Source organism: Cherax quadricarinatus, chromosome 37 (assembly GCF_038502225.1).
Source record: "Cherax quadricarinatus isolate ZL_2023a chromosome 37, ASM3850222v1, whole genome shotgun sequence".
In the NCBI taxonomy this organism is placed as follows: Eukaryota; Metazoa; Arthropoda; class Malacostraca; order Decapoda; family Parastacidae; genus Cherax; species Cherax quadricarinatus.
Genome location: NC_091328.1, coordinates 2,418,328 through 2,437,839, shown reverse-complemented (window position 1 = coordinate 2,437,839; position 19,512 = coordinate 2,418,328). Strand labels below are relative to the sequence as shown.

General features: G+C 38.2%; 1 protein-coding gene across 6 annotated transcripts; it reads left to right on the top strand.

Annotated features, from left to right (window-relative positions):
* The first annotated feature begins 89 nt into the window (after window positions 1-89).
* Window positions 90-17,904, top strand: LOC128702824 (armadillo repeat-containing protein 6). 6 transcript variants are annotated; one of them, XM_053797248.2, is made up of 9 exons: window positions 90-241; window positions 2,335-2,456; window positions 4,283-4,528; window positions 7,527-7,682; window positions 7,872-8,130; window positions 8,998-9,143; window positions 9,773-9,892; window positions 10,628-10,777; window positions 15,023-17,904. In XM_053797248.2, the coding sequence occupies exons 2-9, from the start codon at window positions 2,340-2,342 to the stop codon at window positions 15,236-15,238; spliced, it is 1,410 nt and encodes a 469-aa protein (XP_053653223.1). In that variant the 5' UTR covers window positions 90-241; window positions 2,335-2,339; the 3' UTR covers window positions 15,239-17,904. The 6 variants fall into 6 exon arrangements, with proteins under 6 accessions (XP_053653223.1, XP_053653256.1, XP_053653265.1 ...); XM_053797256.2 differs by having other exon boundaries at window positions 94-187; XM_053797272.2 differs by lacking the exon at window positions 90-241 and adding an exon at window positions 282-333.
* Window positions 17,905-19,512: the final 1,608 nt, after the last annotated feature.

Sequence of the window (19,512 nt, the reverse complement as noted above, 5' to 3'; positions counted from 1 at the left end):
ATTATCATGTTTACGGGTATAGGAATTAAAACTGAAGGCTTATTTTTTTTTCTGAACGAGTAAAATTGGCAGGTAAATTAGAGTGTAGCCTGAAGGAACTATTAGGAGGAGTTCCCCCACCTGGACTGTTGCACTTGACTGACCAACAGGACCAAACAGTCACCTGTGACAGTTAACGGTGTAAACGGTAGTTACGGCTCATATTAACTTATTAAACACCTAATACCGTGTTTATACAAGTGTAAGTTGTTGGGTGTGTGGGGGGGAAGAGTGCCTGCGAGTGTGTATTGAGTGTTCTCACTCTAGCTCTTAGTAAACCCAGGATAACCCAGAGTTAGTAAACCCAGGATAACCCAGAGTTAGTAAACCCAGGATAACCCAGAGTTAGTAAACCCAGGATAACCCAGAGTTAGTAAACCCAGGATAACCCAGAGTTAGTAAACCCAGGATAACCCAGAGTTAGTAAACCCAGGATAACCCAGAGTAAACTCAGGACAACCCAGACAGTAAACCCAGGATAACCCAGACAATAAACCCAAGATAACCCAGAGTTTGTAAACCCAAGATAACCCAGACAGTAAACCCAGGACAACCCAGACAGTAAACCCAGGATAACCCAGACAATAAACCCAGATTGAACATTAAAATGGTATAAAATACCGACAGGTTGTTAGGTAAGACACATATGCAACAGTTAGGTATCTTTATTTCGAAACGTTTCGAACTATGAAACAATGCTCTTCTCCAGACTGAGGGACTGACCACTTCAAAACTTTAAGGGTGATGGACTGATTACATCGTCTTCAAGTCTCTTCTGCTTCTATCAACTTTTCTGTACTCGACTGAAGAAGCCTACTGTGTAGGCGAAACGTTTCGAAATAAAGATACCTAACTGTTGCATGTGTCTTACCTAACAATAAACCCAGAGTTTGTAAACCCAGGATAACCCAGACAGTAAACCCAGGATAACCCAGACAGTAAACCCAGGATAACCCAGACAGTAAACCCAGGATAACCCAGAGTTAGTAAACCCAAGATAACCCAGAGTTCGTAAACCCAAGATAACCCAGAGTTCGTAAACCCAAGATAACCCAGAGTTCGTAAACCCAAGATAACCCAGAGTTCGTAAACCCAAGATAACCCAGAGTTATTAAACCCAAGATAACCCAGGGAGTAAACCTAGGATAACCCAGAGTTAGTTAACCCAGAATAACATAAATCTATAGCAAAATTTATGCAGGCTAATTCTGTATTTTTTCATACATATGTTACTTCCTAGAGTTTACCTGGAGAGGGTTTCAGGGGTCAACGCCCCCATGGCTCGGTCTGAGACCAGGTCTCATGGTGGATCAGGGTCTGATCAACCAGGCTGTTACTGCTGGTCGCATGCAAGCTGATGTACGAACCACAGCCCGGTTGGTCAGGTACTGACTTTAGGTGCCTGTCCAGTGCCTTCTTAAAGACAGCCAGGGGTCTATTGGTAATCCCCCTTATGTATGCTGGGAGGCAATTGAACAGTCTTGGGCCCCGGACACTTATTGTGTTGTCTCTCAGTGTACTCGTGGCGCCCCTGCTGTTCATCGGGGGAATGTTGCATCTCCTGCCGAGTCTTTTGCTTTCATATGGAGTGATTTTCGCGTGCAGGTTTGGTACCAATCCCTCCAGGACCTTCCAAGTGTATATTATCATGTATCTCTCTCTATGTATGATAATTTGTGTAACTATTTGTGTCTACCTCTACCTAAATAAACTTATTTACTGGCATGACCCTTGTGAATTAGTAGGGAAGACTACCTTATTTATTTTTCCCAAATATACCACACCAAGCCTAAAGAGTAGTATATACTTAGTAGACTACATATGTTTTTTACACAAAAATTATTTTCAATAATTGCTAGAAATGCTGCACATACTATACATTACTATATACATAATTTATTATTTCAAATTACTGTACTGCATACACAAAACAAAATAATCTGAAGGCCAATACGATGCACAGCATTTTGGCAAAGCATTACAGAATTTGGGTTTCCCGCAAAATCTTTATCATTTGTATATATCCACCCCTCAAGGGAGGTTCCTTGATGCTGGTGAGGGGCTCTTGATCTAGGGAATTGGATCTGTGCTCCAGTTCCCTGAACTGAGCCTGAATGCCTTCCATCCCCCCACATACGCTGTATAATCCTATGGGTTTAATGCTCCCCCATGATTTTAATAATTGTATGTATCCTTTTTGTGAGAATAAAATGATCATTATTATTATCATTATCATTATTATTATTATTATTATTATTATTATTATTATTATTATTATTATTATTATTATTTCAGGCAAAATGGCCAAGATTATATCTCAGGGAACATTTGACAGTGTTGTCTTAGAGAATGTAAGAGAGTTTGATATGCCTCTTGAAGAAGCCATAAATGATGCTGTAAAAGAATTTGAATCTCAGGTAAGATTTAATTTTCATACTACTTATTGTATTGTTTTATAGAATATTGTACAGTACAATGGTTGTAATAAGTGATAGTTTCAGGAATATTTTGGTAGTAAATTATGTAGATTTAGCCTAGTGTAGCTCACAAAAATGAGTGTAACTTCTAGATTTTCAGTGCATTTTGCCCTTGATGCTCTACTCACTACATTTCATTTTTCAATAGAGTAAGCCCCTCAGTATAATAGGCTAATAAGGGGGGATTCTCTAAGTACCCATTAAATGAGAATAATGTTAAAAATTGGAGTAAAAACATTAAAGTCCTCCAGTGTATATCCAGTATAGTGCTGTGTACACAATTTATAGATATACAGTTTACTACAATAAACACTGAAATAGAAAGTTAAAAGAACAATTTACCCAGAGGATCTTTTCTATTATTTCAGCACTCCATTATATTGAGGGCCACTTTATCTAGGATTTACTTTGATAAATATTAATGTTATGTCAGTGGGAGATGGCCTGCGTGTTAAAAAATTAATGCTACTTTGTGTATGAACTAGATTATATGCCTTTTTAAACTTACCACTAGTCATGGCATTTACATCTTTTTTTCATAAATAAATGGTTCATTATTCTATTGACATTTATTATTATATAACCAAATATTTTTGAAAATTTCTGTCCATATTGATATACAGTGGAACCTCGGTTTTCGTATGCCCTAATTGGAAAAAATTCTTGGAGAAAATTTGCCATAGCATGTATTTTTTGTTAACATTTTTGGGTGTATGGAATGGATTAATTGGTTCCATTCCAGACACCCAAAAATATTAACAAATAATACATTTTATAGAGAATTTTCTCCAAGAATTTTTTCCAACTTGGGCATATGAAAACCCAGGTTCCACTGTACTATGAAGTTTTAGAAGTTTTTTTTTCTTATAATTTTGCAGAATAATCTATTATTGGCATTTATATGAATGACTTGTATACAGGATTAATACAGCAATTTTGTGTCTGATATTATTATTACACTAAGTTTATGAGGAGAGCGCTGAACCCATAGGAGTCATGTAGTACTTGGGGAATAGGAGGTACATAATTAGATTTGAGCCAAGGAAAGGGAGGGACTTTCCAGTTCTCAGGCTCAAGAGCCCTTCCAGCATTAGGGAACCTTGGAAGGATTTTGTTAGATAAATACATATACAGCCTCACTTAGTGACGTACTTGTTTACCGATACCTTGGACTTACAACAGGTTCTCTGACCAGTATTCATACCTAAATAATGTATATTAGAACTGATTTCCTCTATTCTGTTTATTTCAATATACATTACACTACTGTATAAACATTTAAAAATATACCAGAAATGTTATAAATGGTGCAAAGGTGACATAAAAACAATATCAAAGATGGTTGACACAAACTCACTACCATTATAGTATGCTCCTCACTTAGCAACGAATTCGTTTAATGACATGGTCTTAGGAACGGAACTCTGTTGTTAAGTGAGGAGAGGCTGTAGTACACTGCATTATATACAAGCTTCCTTGATGTAATGTGATTTGTATTATCATAAATTACTGTTATCTGTCAGCCGATGGTAGAACCTTCATGTAATGGACTAATTGGAGGTCAGCAGGTGGCCAGTAATGACGACTCTGGTCAGTAGAGATGCGAGTGTAACAGTAACAGATAATTCTGTAGCTAAAAGATTTTGTCGATTGTTTTCAAATCATTTGATCCAACAGATTTTGTCCTACATTTCCAAAGTCCATTAAATTGAGGTCAGTTAGTATTTGTATTGAGGAGAAGAGTTTATTTCATTTTTTTATGGCAGGGTGTGCTCCTGGGGATCATTGTTAAGAACATGAGACTTAACGAGGATAAAACAAGTGTTATACACGACATACTCATTGCATTAAATAAACTTCGTTGTGGTGCAGAAGGTTCTCCTGTGTTGGAAGACATAAAGGAACCCCTGGCCATGTTCTCTATCCAGTGTAAAGTCTCTGTAGCCCACCGTGTCTTGGCAAATAACCATGGGGCTTATGAAGTCCTCCTTAAGCTTTTAAAAAATGTCCAGGTAAGGTCACCATTGTTTTCCCATATTAATATTTTTAATGCTCAATATATATTGCAGCCTTGCATAAAAAAAGCATCATTGACAAGGTTGATTAAAAATTTATATAAGAATATATTTATTGTAGTAGGTAGTAGGTTGGTAGACAGCAACCATCCAGGGGGGTACTACCATTCTGCCAAGTGAGTGTAAAACAAAAGCCTGTAATTGTTTTACATGATGGTAGGATTGCTGGTGTCTTTTGTCTGTCTCATAAATATGCAAGATTACAGGTACGTCTTGCTACTTCTTACACTTAGGTCACACTACACATACATGTACAAGCATATATATACACACCCCTCTGGGTTTTCTTCTATTTTCTTTCTAGTTCTTGTTCTTGTTTATTTCCTCTTATCTCCATGGGGAAGTGGAACAGAATTCTTCCTCCGTAAGTCATGCGTGTTGTAAGAGGTAACTAAAATGCCGGGAGCAAGGGGCTAGTAAGCCCTTCTCCTGTATATATTACTAAATGTAAAAGGAGAAGCTTTCGTTTTTCCTTTTGGGCCACCCTGCCTCGGTGGGATACGGCCAGTGTGTTGAAAGAAAGAAAGAATATTTATTGTAGAATAGAAGGTCCAGCACCATGGCTGGAGCAAATCACAAGTTTGCAAATTAGAAATTCAAATTAGGTGACATTTTGGTCTCTTCCTGACTACAATCAGATAATGAATAATGCCTCATTGATATTAACAATGGATTTATAAGGACCACCCATAAGCTGGTCCTCCAAAATTATTTTCCTTTGAGTTTACAGATGCAGCCTCGTTGAATCCACATTGAATGCACAATATCTCTATTGTGACTAGGTGCTTGCCTCACTCATCCTATAATCTTCAGGACATATACATGTAACGTGTTTTGACGTTGGCTGTCTCTTAATCTGCTGCTTCGACTTTATAGTTTAGGCCATTTTTTTTTAATTTGCACACAACTTGAAAATGTACCAGGACTGATCTAAATATCATCCAGTTTTCATTGATAATTTGTGAGCTTGTGTTGAGTACTGTACTTGAAAGAAACTGTCATTGTGGTTTTTCTTTGCCAAATAGTATAATGCCCTTCTAAATATTTGTATAGATATTAACCCGTAAACGGTCCAAACGTATATACAGTGGACCCCCACATAGCGATATTAATCCATGCGAAATTATCGTTATGCGAATGAATTTTCCCCATAAGAAATAATGGAAATCAAATTAATCCGTGCAAGACACCCAAAAGTATGAAAAAAAAAATTTACCACATGAAATATACATTTTCCTACACACAAAGAGAAGGATACATGCAGAATAGTAGAGTAGTACATGCACAATATATATTGTGCATGTACTACTCTACTAAATGAAGAATAAATGACACTTACCTTTATTGAAGATGCAGCAATGACTGATGAGACACTGTGTCCTGGGAGTGCCTTTTCCTCCTGAGTACTGTAAGTCCTGTTTGGCATTTTCTTCCAGAACAGGCCTTATCACACTGTGTATGCCACTACGATTCTTAAATCTCTCAAACCAACCTTTGCTGGCTTTAAATTCACCAATATGAGCACTAGTTCCAGGCATTTTTCCCTGTTCACCTGGGTGTTAGTCGACTGGTGTGGGTTGCATCCTGGGAGACAAGATTAAGGACCCCAATGGAAATAAGTTAGACAGTCTTCGATGACACTGACTTTTTTGGGTTATCCTGGGTGGCAAATCCTCTGGGGTTAATTGTTTCTTGGTATTCTCAATAAGCCACACCAACAACAGTGCTACAGCAGCAGCAGCAGCAGCTGACAGTGCTACAGCAGCAGCAGACGATGCTACAGCAGCAGCAGACGGTACTACAGCAGCAGCAGACGGTACTACAGCAGCAGCAGCAGCAGCTGACGGTACTACAGCAGCAGCAGCAGCAGCTGACGGTGGTACAACAGCAGCAGCAGCTGACAGTGCTACAGCAGCAGCAGACGATGCTACAGCAGCAGCAGATGATGCTACAGCAGCAGCAGACGGTACTACAGCAGCAGCAGCAGCTGACGGTGGTACAACAGCAGCAGCAGCTGACAGTGCTACAGCAGCAGCAGACGATGCTACAGCAGCAGCAGACGATGCTACAGCAGCAGCAGACGGTACTACAGCAGCAGCAGCAGCTGACAGTGGTACAGCAGCAGCAGCAGCTGACAGTGGTACAGCAGCAGCAGCAGCAGCTGACGGTGCTACAGCAGCAGCAGCAGCTGACAGTGCAGCAGCAGCAGCAGCTGATGGTAGTAGCGATGGTTGATTGGGGTTTTGTGTACAACCTGTCCAGCTCGGAGACACGCACTCCACTTTCATACTTATTAATGATCTTTTTCTTCATCTCTATAGTAATTCTCACCCTTATTGCTGTAGGGTTGGCACTAGAAGCTTTCTTGGGGCCCATGGTCACTTATTTTGCAGATAAAATCACCAAAAACACTGTAATAATACGAAATGTTCCGATTGTATGCTTGGATGTTACCGCGGAGGCTGGCTGGTAAACAATGCCACCGGCGGAACATGTGAGCGTGGCTCAGGCCTCACATAGACGCGTCTCGGACGAACAGCGTTGAGCGGGTTTTTTTAGCGGTATGCGAGGCAAAATCTTGGCGATAAAATGTAGCGGTATGCGGATTTAACGTTATGTAAGGCCAACGGTATGCGGGGGTCCACTGTACGTATACGTTTTTTCAACATTTGAAAGTATGTAAAAAAAGTAGATCTTTTTGTTTTTCTACATTTGAAAATGTGTAAAAAAACTTTGATCTACTTTTTTTTGTTATATTTGAAAATATGTAAAAAAACTAAGATCTACTTTTGTAGCACTACACATGTGAACGTAGATCTGCTTGGACCGTTTACGGATTAAACAAGTTGCAGGGAAGCAATACTTTATCACCTCCATGTAGCCTCACATTATGCAAAACTTCATGGTACTGTACAGTGCTGTATAAAACTTTCAGAGAGATCCTGCTATGTTGGGACCTTCACTGAAAGCCATGGTTACACTAACAGAATCCAATCCTGACATTTTGACAGACGAGGGAATAGAGTTTTTGGTGCAGCTTATTGAAGAATGGAAATGTAGGTCTGATGATCCTACAATTCCTGAGTATCTGGTACAGTATAGTGGCATTCTGTTTCTATGCATTTTCATATTGGTATTCATGACTTGTAATCTCTGATTTATAGTTATTGTATGTTAGCTATATTGTATAGTTAGTCAAATCACTTATATAGTAGAATACTCTCAAAAAACAGGAAATATTTTATGTAGTTTTGCATAATATAAGATTTACTATTTTCAGGCTTGTTGGTCCATTGAGAGTTGTGTAAAACATGAAGATAACAGACAAAATCTTGTAGCAGCCGGAGCTCTCAGTTCACTGGTGTCTTTATTACATGCTAATAAGTCCAATTCCCGAGTGATAAAGACAACGTGTAAGGCTCTCCGAGCATACACTCTTGATGATGACATTAGACAAGAATTTGGGAAGGCCCATGAACATGCAAGAATTTTGGTTGAGGAGTATAGTATGATTAGTGTGTGTCTAGAGATGCTTAAGGGTAAGTTACACTTCAGATAACAGATTTCATATTACTTTTATAAGCCTCCTTCATTAATTTGTTTATAAGAAAAAATTTGCAGCTTTTCACTTTTTTCTACATTGATTTACACGACCATTCCTATGTTTATGAAGAGTAATAGTGCCACTGAACTTTACAGTATATGGTAATTAAACAAGTATGTAAAGTTGCCATTTTAGTTGAATGTGTTCTGTGGGCATTTTACTTGTGCATTGGCAAACTGCAGTAGGTCTCCCTTTTTTTACTCGTCTAGATTCACCAAGTACATTATTTGCCTGGAAGTCAAATTTATTCTTATAAAACACTATGTCATTCATGCAGTTTTGTCAGACCTCACAATCACTTGTATATTACATCATTAGGCAACTTTCTCGTTTGTATAAAACATCACAAAACCACTCGGTTATTTTTATAATACTCAAAATTGCTCACATAACATGTCATTTAGGGATCTTAATAATTATGTGTAACAATCTTATGCATAAGTCCTCCTACTCTGTCATATCTATACAAATTATATTTTGGGATATATTAAACCTCACTGTCCAAGAAATTTCTAATTTGGGTTCGTAAAATGTGGTTGATTTCTGGAAGAGGCTCACTGATTTTGATTCGTTCTTTTAGTTTATGAGAGGTAATAATGTTGTTAATATGCCAGTTATGTTAGTTGCTACATTAATTCACCTATGTCAAGGTGCAACCTTCATTCATTGTTTTGACCATTTAGTGTGGTCAACTTATACAGAAAGGTTGTAGATTACTACCCTCCAAGTTTAGTGCTTCCTCATTAATATTAGCGTAATAATTTTGCAATGATCATTTTGTTGTAAAGAATGCTTCTTTCAGACTGGCTTCACGAGAGTGATACTGCTAGTGAGCTGCTCTACCTTGTTGGTAAACTGTGTGTGAGAGCAGAGTATTGCCAAGAAGCTGTGAATCATGGGGCTCTGGCAGCCATCAATGATGTCCTACTTTCATTTCCAAATCATCCTGTAAGTTGTGCTCTTTATTGTGCTCTTAACTAGCATTACATTTGTTGGCAACAATTATTTTTTCAGCAGTGAATGCTGTTCTGTGGTACAATATTGTACTGGCAGAGAGAGTAAAAACTAGGGATGGGAGGATACTAAAAATTTTGCAGATAGTGATACCCAGCTTTTGGCTGATAGTGATATCTATACTTTTTTTATTTTTAAAATTGTAATGGCTATGTTCAATATATAAGGGAATGCTTTTTGCACAATGGGCATTAAATAGCACAGGAAGGTACTGAATAACATATTTCTCTGAGATGACAATATCATTACTTGGCCTCTTGTATTAGGTATTAGTTTTCAAAGGCACTGTTTGAAAGCAAAATACAGTATGCACTCTCACGTCAGTCAACATTAACTTACTCCATTTGTTTAAATACATATTTTCAAAGAATTCTGCATCATACCTCATAGAATATAATGCAATTTCGTTTATATTTTCTTCTCGTTCTAGGGAGTTGGGAGTGTATTTGATAAAGGGACAGATGATAGGTCTGTAATATAATAATGTATGCTAGATTCCAGGACCATTAAAATTATGCCTCATTATGTATCTTGTAAAACTTTACCTTTTTTTTTTCCCCCAGATTTTAAACAAGCAGACAATATCACTTCTGAAGGCAATGGTGGGCAATGATAAAGTAAAAGAGGAAGCAATGAAGTCGGGCATTGGCCAGCTAGTAATTGCAGCAATGATTAACCATCAGGTATGTTGCCTCTCTGTCATTCACCAGACTCAGTAGTAGTTTTTTATTGTAGTTAATGCAGTTTCACCTTATCGAGATTGTACTAATACTAAATAAAAGGCTGCAAGCACAGGTAAGAAGGAAATATTACAATTGCTGATTTTATTGTGTGTGGGGGGAGGGGGGGAAAGGGTGCAGCATGAATGGAAAGTCATTAGGCAGGAGTCTTGTAGGCATGCTTGGAGTAACCACTTAGAAAGTGCAGTACTTTATTTCTCAGATTGTTTAATACTGTAGTGTGTAATACATTGCTGATTACTTAAAATATATACAGCATGATATTTTTGTATGAACAAGGTAATATTTTGTGAAGGGATTCACGGAAACCAGTTAGCTGGGCTTGAATTCTGGAGGCGAGAAGTACAGTGCCTGCACTTTAAAGGAAGGGCTTGGGATATTTGCTGTTTAGAGTGACATCTGAACTGTCGTATCTGCGTGCCTATGGCAAGACAGAGATATGGTGACAGTGTTTCTTTTTTTGGGTTACCCCGCCTTGGTGGGAGACGACCAGCATGTTAAAAAAAAACAAAATCGTATGTTGACTATGACACCTGTTGGTCACTTCAGGTTACATTTACTTTTGTTTCACATTACAAGTGTTTTTATTCTATGTCTACAGAATACTTTTAAGTAACATCTAATTTAACTCTGTTTACAGAATTTTAAATTATATTTGTGTTAATTCAATCTCTACAGTCCATACCAAGTGTGTGTGAAGAAGGGTGTGGTGCTCTCTCCATGTTGTCCTTACGAGTCCCTGCTCATGCCAAGCAACTCGTTCAGGCAGGAGGTGGACAAGCTGTAATACAAGCCATGAAAACCCACCCTCAGAATAAACAAGTACAGGTAAGGTATTATTGATGTTGTAAGTTATTTAAAGACTGAATTAACATTGAAAGGCATTTTAGGCTCTTAAACACAATGCTTTTGAGCAATGTCAGTGCTTTATAACCATTTATTATATGAGATGAAGTAAGGGATTGTATAAAAGTGGCAGTTTATTAATAAATTGTGAACTGCATATAATGTACATAAATATAATTATGTTGCATACATTAAAACAAGTGTATGCCATGAAAAAAAATTAGGTATTGAACTATGCACTGCTTAGCCTGAAGATACAGGGTTAATGGTATAATATTTACTTAAAATGACTGGAAATGACTGAGGCTTAGTATTTCTCCCACATAAGTAGGTAGTAGGTTGGTAGACAGCAACCACCCAGGGAAGTACTACCGTCCTGCCAGATGACTGCGAAACAGAAACCTGTAACTGTTTTGCATGATGGTAGGATTGCTGGTTTCTTTTTCTGTCTCATAAACACGCTAGATAACAGGGATATCTTGCTACTCCTACTTACACTTTGGTCACACTTCACAGACACACACATGCATATATATATACATACATCTAGGTTTTTCTCCTTTTTCTAAATAGCTCTTGTTCCTCTTTATTTCTTCTATTGTCCATGGGGAAGTGGAAAAGAATCTTTCCTCCGTAAGCCATGCGTGTCGTATGAGGCGACTAAAATGCCGGGAGCAATGGGCTAGTAACCCCTTCTCCTGTAGACATTTACTAAAAAAGAAAAGAAGAAAAACTTTATAAAACTGGGATGCTTAAATGTGCGTGGATGTAGTGCGGATGACAAGAAACAGATGATTGCTGATGTTATGAATGAAAAGAAGTTGGATGTCCTGGCCCTAAGCAAAACAAAGCTGAAGGGGGTAGGGGAGTTTCGGTGGGGGGAAATAAATGGGATTAAATCTGGAGTATCTGAGAGAGTTAGAGCAAAGGAAGGGATAGCAGTAATGTTGAATGATCAGTTATGGAAGGAGAAAAGAGAATATGAATGTGTAAATTCAAGAATTATGTGGATTAAAGTAAAGGTTGGATGCGAGAAGTGGGTCATAATAAGCGTGTATGCACCTGGAGAAGAGAGGAATGCAGAGGAGAGAGAGAGATTTTGGGAGATGTTAAGTGAATGTATAGGAGCCTTTGAACCAAGTGAGAGAGTAATTGTGGTAGGGGACCTGAATGCTAAAGTAGGAGAAACTTTTAGAGAGGGTGTGGTAGGTAAGTTTGGGGTGCCAGGTGTAAATGATAATGGGAGCCCTTTGATTGAACTTTGTATAGAAAGGGGTTTAGTTATAGGTAATACATATTTTAAGAAAAAGAGGATAAATAAGTATACAAGATATGATGTAGGGCGAAATGACAGTAGTTTGTTGGATTATGTATTGGTAGATAAAAGACTGTTGAGTAGACTTCAGGATGTACATGTTTATAGAGGGGCCACAGATATATCAGATCACTTTCTAGTTGTAGCTACACTGAGAGTAAAAGGTAGATGGGATACAAGGAGAATAGAAACATCAGGGAAGAGAGAGGTGAAGGTTTATAAACTAAAAGAGGAGGAAGTTAGGGTAAGATATAAACAGCTATTGGAGGATAGATGGGCTAATGAGAGCATAGGCAATGGGGTCGAAGAGGTATGGGGTAGGTTTAAAAATGTAGTGTTAGAGTGTTCAGCAGAAGTTTGTGGTTACAGGAAAGTGGGTGCGGGAGGGAAGAGGAGCGATTGGTGGAATGATGATGTGAAGAGAGTAGTAAGGGAGAAAAAGTTAGCATATGAGAAGTTTTTACAAAGTAGAAGTGATGCAAGGAGGGAAGAGTATATGGAGAAAAAGAGAGAGGTTAAGAGAGTGGTGAAGCAATGTAAAAAGAGAGCAAATGAGAGAGTGGGTGAGATGTTATCAACAAATTTTGTTGAAAATAAGAAAAAGTTTTGGAGTGAGATTAACAAGTTAAGAAAGCCTAGAGAACAAATGGATTTGTCAGTTAAAAATAGGAGAGGAGAGTTATTAAATGGAGAGTTAGAGGTATTGGGAAGATGGAGGGAATATTTTGAGGAATTGTTAAATGTTGATGAAGATAGGGAAGCTGTGATTTCGTGTATAGGGCAAGGAGGAACAACATCTCGTAGGAGTGAGGAAGAGCCAGTTGTGAGTGTGGGGGAAGTTCGTGAGGCAGTAGGTAAAATGAAAGGGGGTAAGGCAGCCGGGATTGATGGGATAAAGATAGAAATGTTAAGAGCAGGTGGGGATATAGTTTTGGAGTGGTTGGTGCAATTATTTAATAAATGTATGGAAGAGGGTAAGGTACCTAGGGATTGGCAGAGAGCATGCATAGTTCCTTTGTATAAAGGCAAAGGGGATAAAAGAGAGTGCAAAAATTATAGCAGGATAAGTCTGTTGAGTATACCTGGCAAAGTGTATGGTAGAGTTATTATTGAAAGAATTAAGAGTAAGACGGAGAATAGGATAGCAGATGAACAAGGAGGCTTTAGGAATGGTAGGGGGTGTGTGGACCAGGTGTTTACAGTGAAACATATAAGTGAACAGTATTTAGATAAGGCTAAAGAGGTCTTTGTGGCATTTATGGATTTGGAAAAGGCGTATGACAGGGTGGATAGGGGGGCAATGTGGCAGATGTTGCAGGTGTATGGTGTAGGAGGTAGGTTACTGAAAGCAGTGAAGAGTTTTTACGAGGATAGTGAGGCTCAAGTTAGAGTATGTAGGAAAGAGGGAAATTATTTCCCAGTAAAAGTAGGCCTTAGACAAGGATGTGTGATGTCACCGTGGTTGTTTAATATATTTATAGATGGGGTTGTAAGAGAAGTAAATGTGAGGGTCTTGGCAAGAGGCGTGGAGTTAAAAGATAAAGAATCACACATAAAGTGGGAGTTGTCACAGTTGCTCTTTGCTGATGACACTGTGCTCTTGGGAGATTCTGAAGAGAAGTTGCAGAGATTGGTGGATGAATTTGGTAGGGGGTGTAAAAGAAGAAAATTGAAAGTGAATACAGGAAAGAGTAAGGTTATGAGGATAACAAAAAGATTAGGTGATGAAAGATTGGATATCAGATTGGAGGGAGAGAGTATGGAGGAGGTGAATGTATTCAGATATTTGGGAGTGGACGTGTCAGCGGATGGGTCTATGAAAGATGAGGTGAATCATAGAATTGATGAGGGGAAAAGGGTGAGTGGTGCACTTAGGAGTCTGTGGAGACAAAGAACTTTGTCCTTGGAGGCAAAGAGGGGAATGTATGAGAGTATAGTTTTACCAACGCTCTTATATGGGTGTGAAGCATGGGTGGACGAATGTTGCAGCGAGGAGAAGGCTGGAGGCAGTGGAGATGTCATGTCTGAGAACAATGTGTGGTGTGAATATAATGCAGAGAATTCGTAGTTTGGAAGTTAGGAGGAGGTGCGGGATTACCAAAACTGTTGTCCAGAGGGCTGAGGAAGGGTTGTTGAGGTGGTTCGGACATGTGGAGAGAATGGAGCGAAACAGAATAACTTCAAGAGTGTATCAGTCTGTAGTGGAAGGAAGGCGGGGGTAGGGGTCGGCCTAGGAAAGGTTGGAGGGAGGGGGTAAAGGAGGTTTTGTGTGCGAGGGGCTTGGACTTCCAGCAGGCATGCGTGAGCGTGTTTGATAGGAGTGAATGGAGACAAATGGTTTTTAATACTTGACGTGCTGTTGGAGTGTGAGCAAAGTAACATTTATGAAGGGGTTCAGGGAAACCGGCAGGCCGGACTTGAGTCCTGGAGATGGGAAGTACAGTGCCTGCACTCCGAAGGAGGGGTGTTAATGTTGCAGTTTAAAAACTGTAGTGTAAAGCACCCTTCTGGCAAGACAGTGATGGAGTGAATGATGGTGAAAGTTTTTCTTTTTCGGGCCACCCTGCCTTGGTGGGAATCGGCCAGTGTGATGATAAAAAAAAAATAAAAAAAAAAGTTCAGCATGGAAGACTTTACTGACACTTTCATATCAGTTAGTTTTGTGAACTTTTCACAGTGTTACGGGTGAATCTGTTCTGTACTCCTTGTTTATTTTCTGTATGTTCATGAGTAATTTTATTGTTAACACAGTATTGAATGATATTTGTCTTGATCAGTTTTATGGGGGCAGACTACAGTGTACAGTAAGTATATGTCATATATTTATGGGATTCAAGAAAAATATGTCAGGTTTTAATTTGTATTAATTGTATGTATTTTTGAGGTCAAATTTTATTATTTTCTTTTTACAGAAATTGGGTTGCATGGCTATACGAAACATGGCTTCTCGTACACAGGAGAACCGACAGCTCTTTGTGGAGTATGGGGCAGAGGAGGTGATCCAGACTGCACTTAAAAATCATGGTGATGCAGTGAAAGATATGGCCAAGGCAGCTCTTAGGGATTTGGCCCTTAAAGTAGAACTTGTGGAGCAGTGGAGGGGAACTGGCCATGAAATTAGCCGATAGAATACTCACTAATGTGACACTTTACATAACGTATTGTTGGTAATTCTACCAACATTATTACATGATAAATCTTGGAGCTGGGGTATTGCTAACTTGTTAAAAATTTGGATTTATTGTTTGTTACAAATGCACAGAAGAGGCATAACCACAGTTACAAATACAATACTATATAGCAGTTTTTTACACTACTGCAACAATAGGTTCATTTGTTAATAATGACTAATCTTTTTACTTAAAATTTTTGATGAACTGGGATACTCATTTCAGGGCTTTAATAGAACTCTGGTAATGTTCAAAATTTACATGTGGCTTTCTTAAGCTGTAGGAAATTTTTGATCAATTTAATATAACTTACTCAAGCAAAATATATAAAATTGAGGAGCTAGTAGGAAAATTTAAGTACTGGTAAATCAAAGAATGAAGCTTATGTATTTTAGTCATCATACTGTATTTCCAGCAAAATTTTTTTAACATTTGTTCATTATAATTTTGCTGCTTCCATGGGGGTGCAATATTGTACATATTGTGGCCACAATATGTACAATATTGTGACTTCGTGGAAGCAGCAAAATTATAATGCACAAATGTTAAAAAAATTTATAACACTTCAAATTGATTGTACTCTCTAGGCTGGAATATTGCTGTACACAAATGGCCCCTTTCAAGGCAGGAGAAATTGCAGACCTTCAGAATATACAGAAAACTTTCACTGCACGTATAAGTACCATAAAGCACCTAAATTACTAGGAACTGTTGAAGTCTCTTGACCTGTACTCCTTGGAATGCAGGTGAGAATTTTTTTTTTTTTTTTTAACAAGTCTGCCGTCTCCCACCGAGGCAGGGTGACCCAAAAAGAAAGAAAATCCCAAAAAAGAAAATACTTTCATCATCATTCAACACTTTCACCTCACTCACACATAATCACTGTTTTTGCAGAGGTGCTCAGAACACAACAGTTTAGAAGCATATACGTATAAAGATACACAACATATCCCTCCAAACTGCTAATATCCCAAACCCCTCCTTTAGAGTGCAGGCATTGTACAAGTACAATGCCTGTGAGAAAGATATATGATAATACTTTTTGTTTTTGTTTTGTATTTAACATGTCGGACGTTTTTCACCGAGGCAGGGTGACCCAAAAAGAAAGAAAAAACTTTCATCATCATCATTCAACACTTTCAATATCACTGTCTTTGCAGAGGCGTTCGTATGACAGTTTAGATGTTACTCCAAACAGCCAATATCCCAAACCCCTCCTTTAAAGTGCAGGCACTATTTCCCACCTCCAGGACTCAAGCCCGGCTAACCAGATAACATAATACAGTGGACCCCGGTTTACGATATTATTTCATTCCAGACGTATGTTCAGGTGCCATTACTGAACGAATTTGTTCCCATAAGGAATATTGTGAATTAGATTAGTCCATTTCAGACCCCCAAACATACACGTACCAACGCGCTTACTTAAACACACACAATTGGTCGCATTGGGAGCTGATCGTAAACCGGGGGCCACTGTATATACTTGGAAAATCCTAGAGGGACTAGTCCCAAATCTGCACACAGAAAACACTCTCTACAAAAGCAAAAGACATGGCATGCATTGCAACAACCCCTCAATGAAAAGCAGGGGAACCATGAGTATGTTAAGAGACAACACAATAAGTGTCAGGGGCTGAAGATTGTCAAACTGCCTCCCAGTATACACAAGACACATAGACCCCTGGCTGTCTTGAAGAAGGAGCTGGACAGAAGCCTAAAGTCAGTACTTGACAAGCCGGGCTGTGGTTTGTACATCGGTTTGCATGTGACCAGCAGTAACAGCCTGGTTGATCAGGCCCTGATCCACCACAAGGCCTGGTTGTGGACCAGGCCATGGGAGCATTGATCCTCAGAATTCCCTCCAGGTATTATACTTTAGGTATACATTTAGGCATATAAATATATCACCACAGAATATAAATGCATTATCAAAACGTGCAAAATGTGTCTGCATTATCTTAAAAAATAAGTGAAATACAAACAACTATGGTGCTCTTAGCTTAATAAACATGAAAGAGGGCAACGCTCTATAACATAGTACAGGTACATAGAAATATGTTAACTGGGTTTTCTACTTTTAAGGCGATCTCTTTTACATGTATACTAGTATTAACTGTGTGGTTTTCTCTCGTATTTATTTCATTTTTTTATAAAGTGGGGCTTTTGCTGAGCACCAGCTTTTATATTTTATATAGATGTATTACTGGACTCAGTAATTCCAGGTTTCCCCATATAATTATGCATTTAAAATATTTGTGTGTTTACACATAAGGTTTTTTACTTTCAAGTCAGGCAATTCTAGAAATTTTTTTTTTTTTACTCGATAGCCTTTTCATATCAAAAGTGGCACAGTGATCTTATACATGTAAAAAAAAAAAAAAACATTTTTTTTTTTTTTTAATTTTGGTATGCAGAAGAAAAATATATTGGAAGGTACTGTGATGCATACTATAAAAGCTAAAAAGAAATGATTACTTATAAGACAACACTAAAAAATTCTCCATTTTGTGCAGGTTTGTTGTATTCTAATGCTTATAAAGAGCAGCTAATGCTGAGTAATCTGTAGTGTTTTATTACATTCCATTTTTGTGTTTCTTAACAGAGTAAAATTTCAATCAGTACTTTTTCTTTATTTCTCACTCTGGGTGCTTTTAATTAGCTTTCAACATATCCATAACATTCAAGCAGTTATTACTAAGTGATCAGTACATGAAGGCAGCACAACATACAAACAGGTATTACTAAGTGATCAGTACATGAAGGCAACACAACATACAAGCAGGTATTACTAAGTGATCAGTACATGAAGGCAGCACAACATACAAGCAGGTATTACTAAGTGATCAGTACATGAAGGCAACACAGCATACAATCAGGTATTACTAAATGATCAGTATGTGAAGACAACAGACCTCCCCCAGCCAGCCACACATACACACTCATGTAACACCTATTGTAATCTCGGGAACTTTTTTTTCTTCTAATACGTAGTGATACAGAATGAATCTCAAAGTAAATCCCATGAAATTCGTGAAGGGCTCTTTATCTAATGAACTGGGCTTATCCTCCCAGTATTTGAATCAATCCCAATGCCTCCCATTCCCTAAGTGCTATATGACTACAGGTTTAGCTCTTTTCCCTGAATAAAAATCAAATCTAGAAATAAAATAGTATGGGAAGCAATAAATGTTTGGTCCATTTTCAAGGAATATTACTCTATTGTGACAAAGGGTTCTTGGTCTAAGTAACTCCCCTTTCTCAGATCAAACCTGATTTCTTTCCATTTCGCAAGTGCTGAGAGTTATAGATTTACCTCTCCCCTATGAATATAATATTGTACTGTAATTTACATTGAAAAATACAGTACATACATATATAACTAAGGCTGTTATTAACAGTTTGAAGTAAAATATTGTACAACACATTGATTTAAATACCCTTACAAATACATAAATACTGGTGACAAACACTGCACCCAAGAGTCAAATATGACATACAGTATACTGTAATAACCCACTTTTATACAAGTAGTTAATGAATTATTATTATTATAATCAAAAAGTAGCACTAAGCCACTAGGGCTATACAACAGTTAATGAATTAGGAAGGCAGTAACAGTATTGCTACTACAGACTCTACAAATGATATTGAGTTGCATGTAACTCAGTTATTTGTTGGGTCTATATATAGTAGTCCCCCCTCAAAGGAGGTTCCTTGACACTGGTGAGGGGCTCTTGATTTAGGGAATTGGATCTGTGCTCCAGTTCCCTTCCATCCCCCCCCATCACATGCGCTGTATAATCCTATGGGTTTAGAGCTCAGCCCATGATTATAATAACAATACATATACATAGTAGATGTACTAAGGAATACATATTTCCTCACATTCCACAAGATACATTGCACCACATACTTTATGCAAGACATCTTCCTGTACCACCTGTTAAAACAAATCAAGAAACAGTTGCAAGTGAACAGTATCAGTATCTAGTGGCAAGGCAACAGCTTTTATCTAAGTCCCATCAAAATTTTGGGGGATGGAATGAGAGCAATGCTTCATTCCCAAAACCCAACCCCTTAGTGCCACATTTAACCGAGGAGATTAAAAAGACTTGAGTTAAGAAGTGAACTTCACTTTAAAAATCTTAGTGATTCTATTTAGTTGTCCTTGATTTTCATCACCATTGGCAAGATAGCCACTGCCTTTTTCATGGAATTTAATTTGTGCT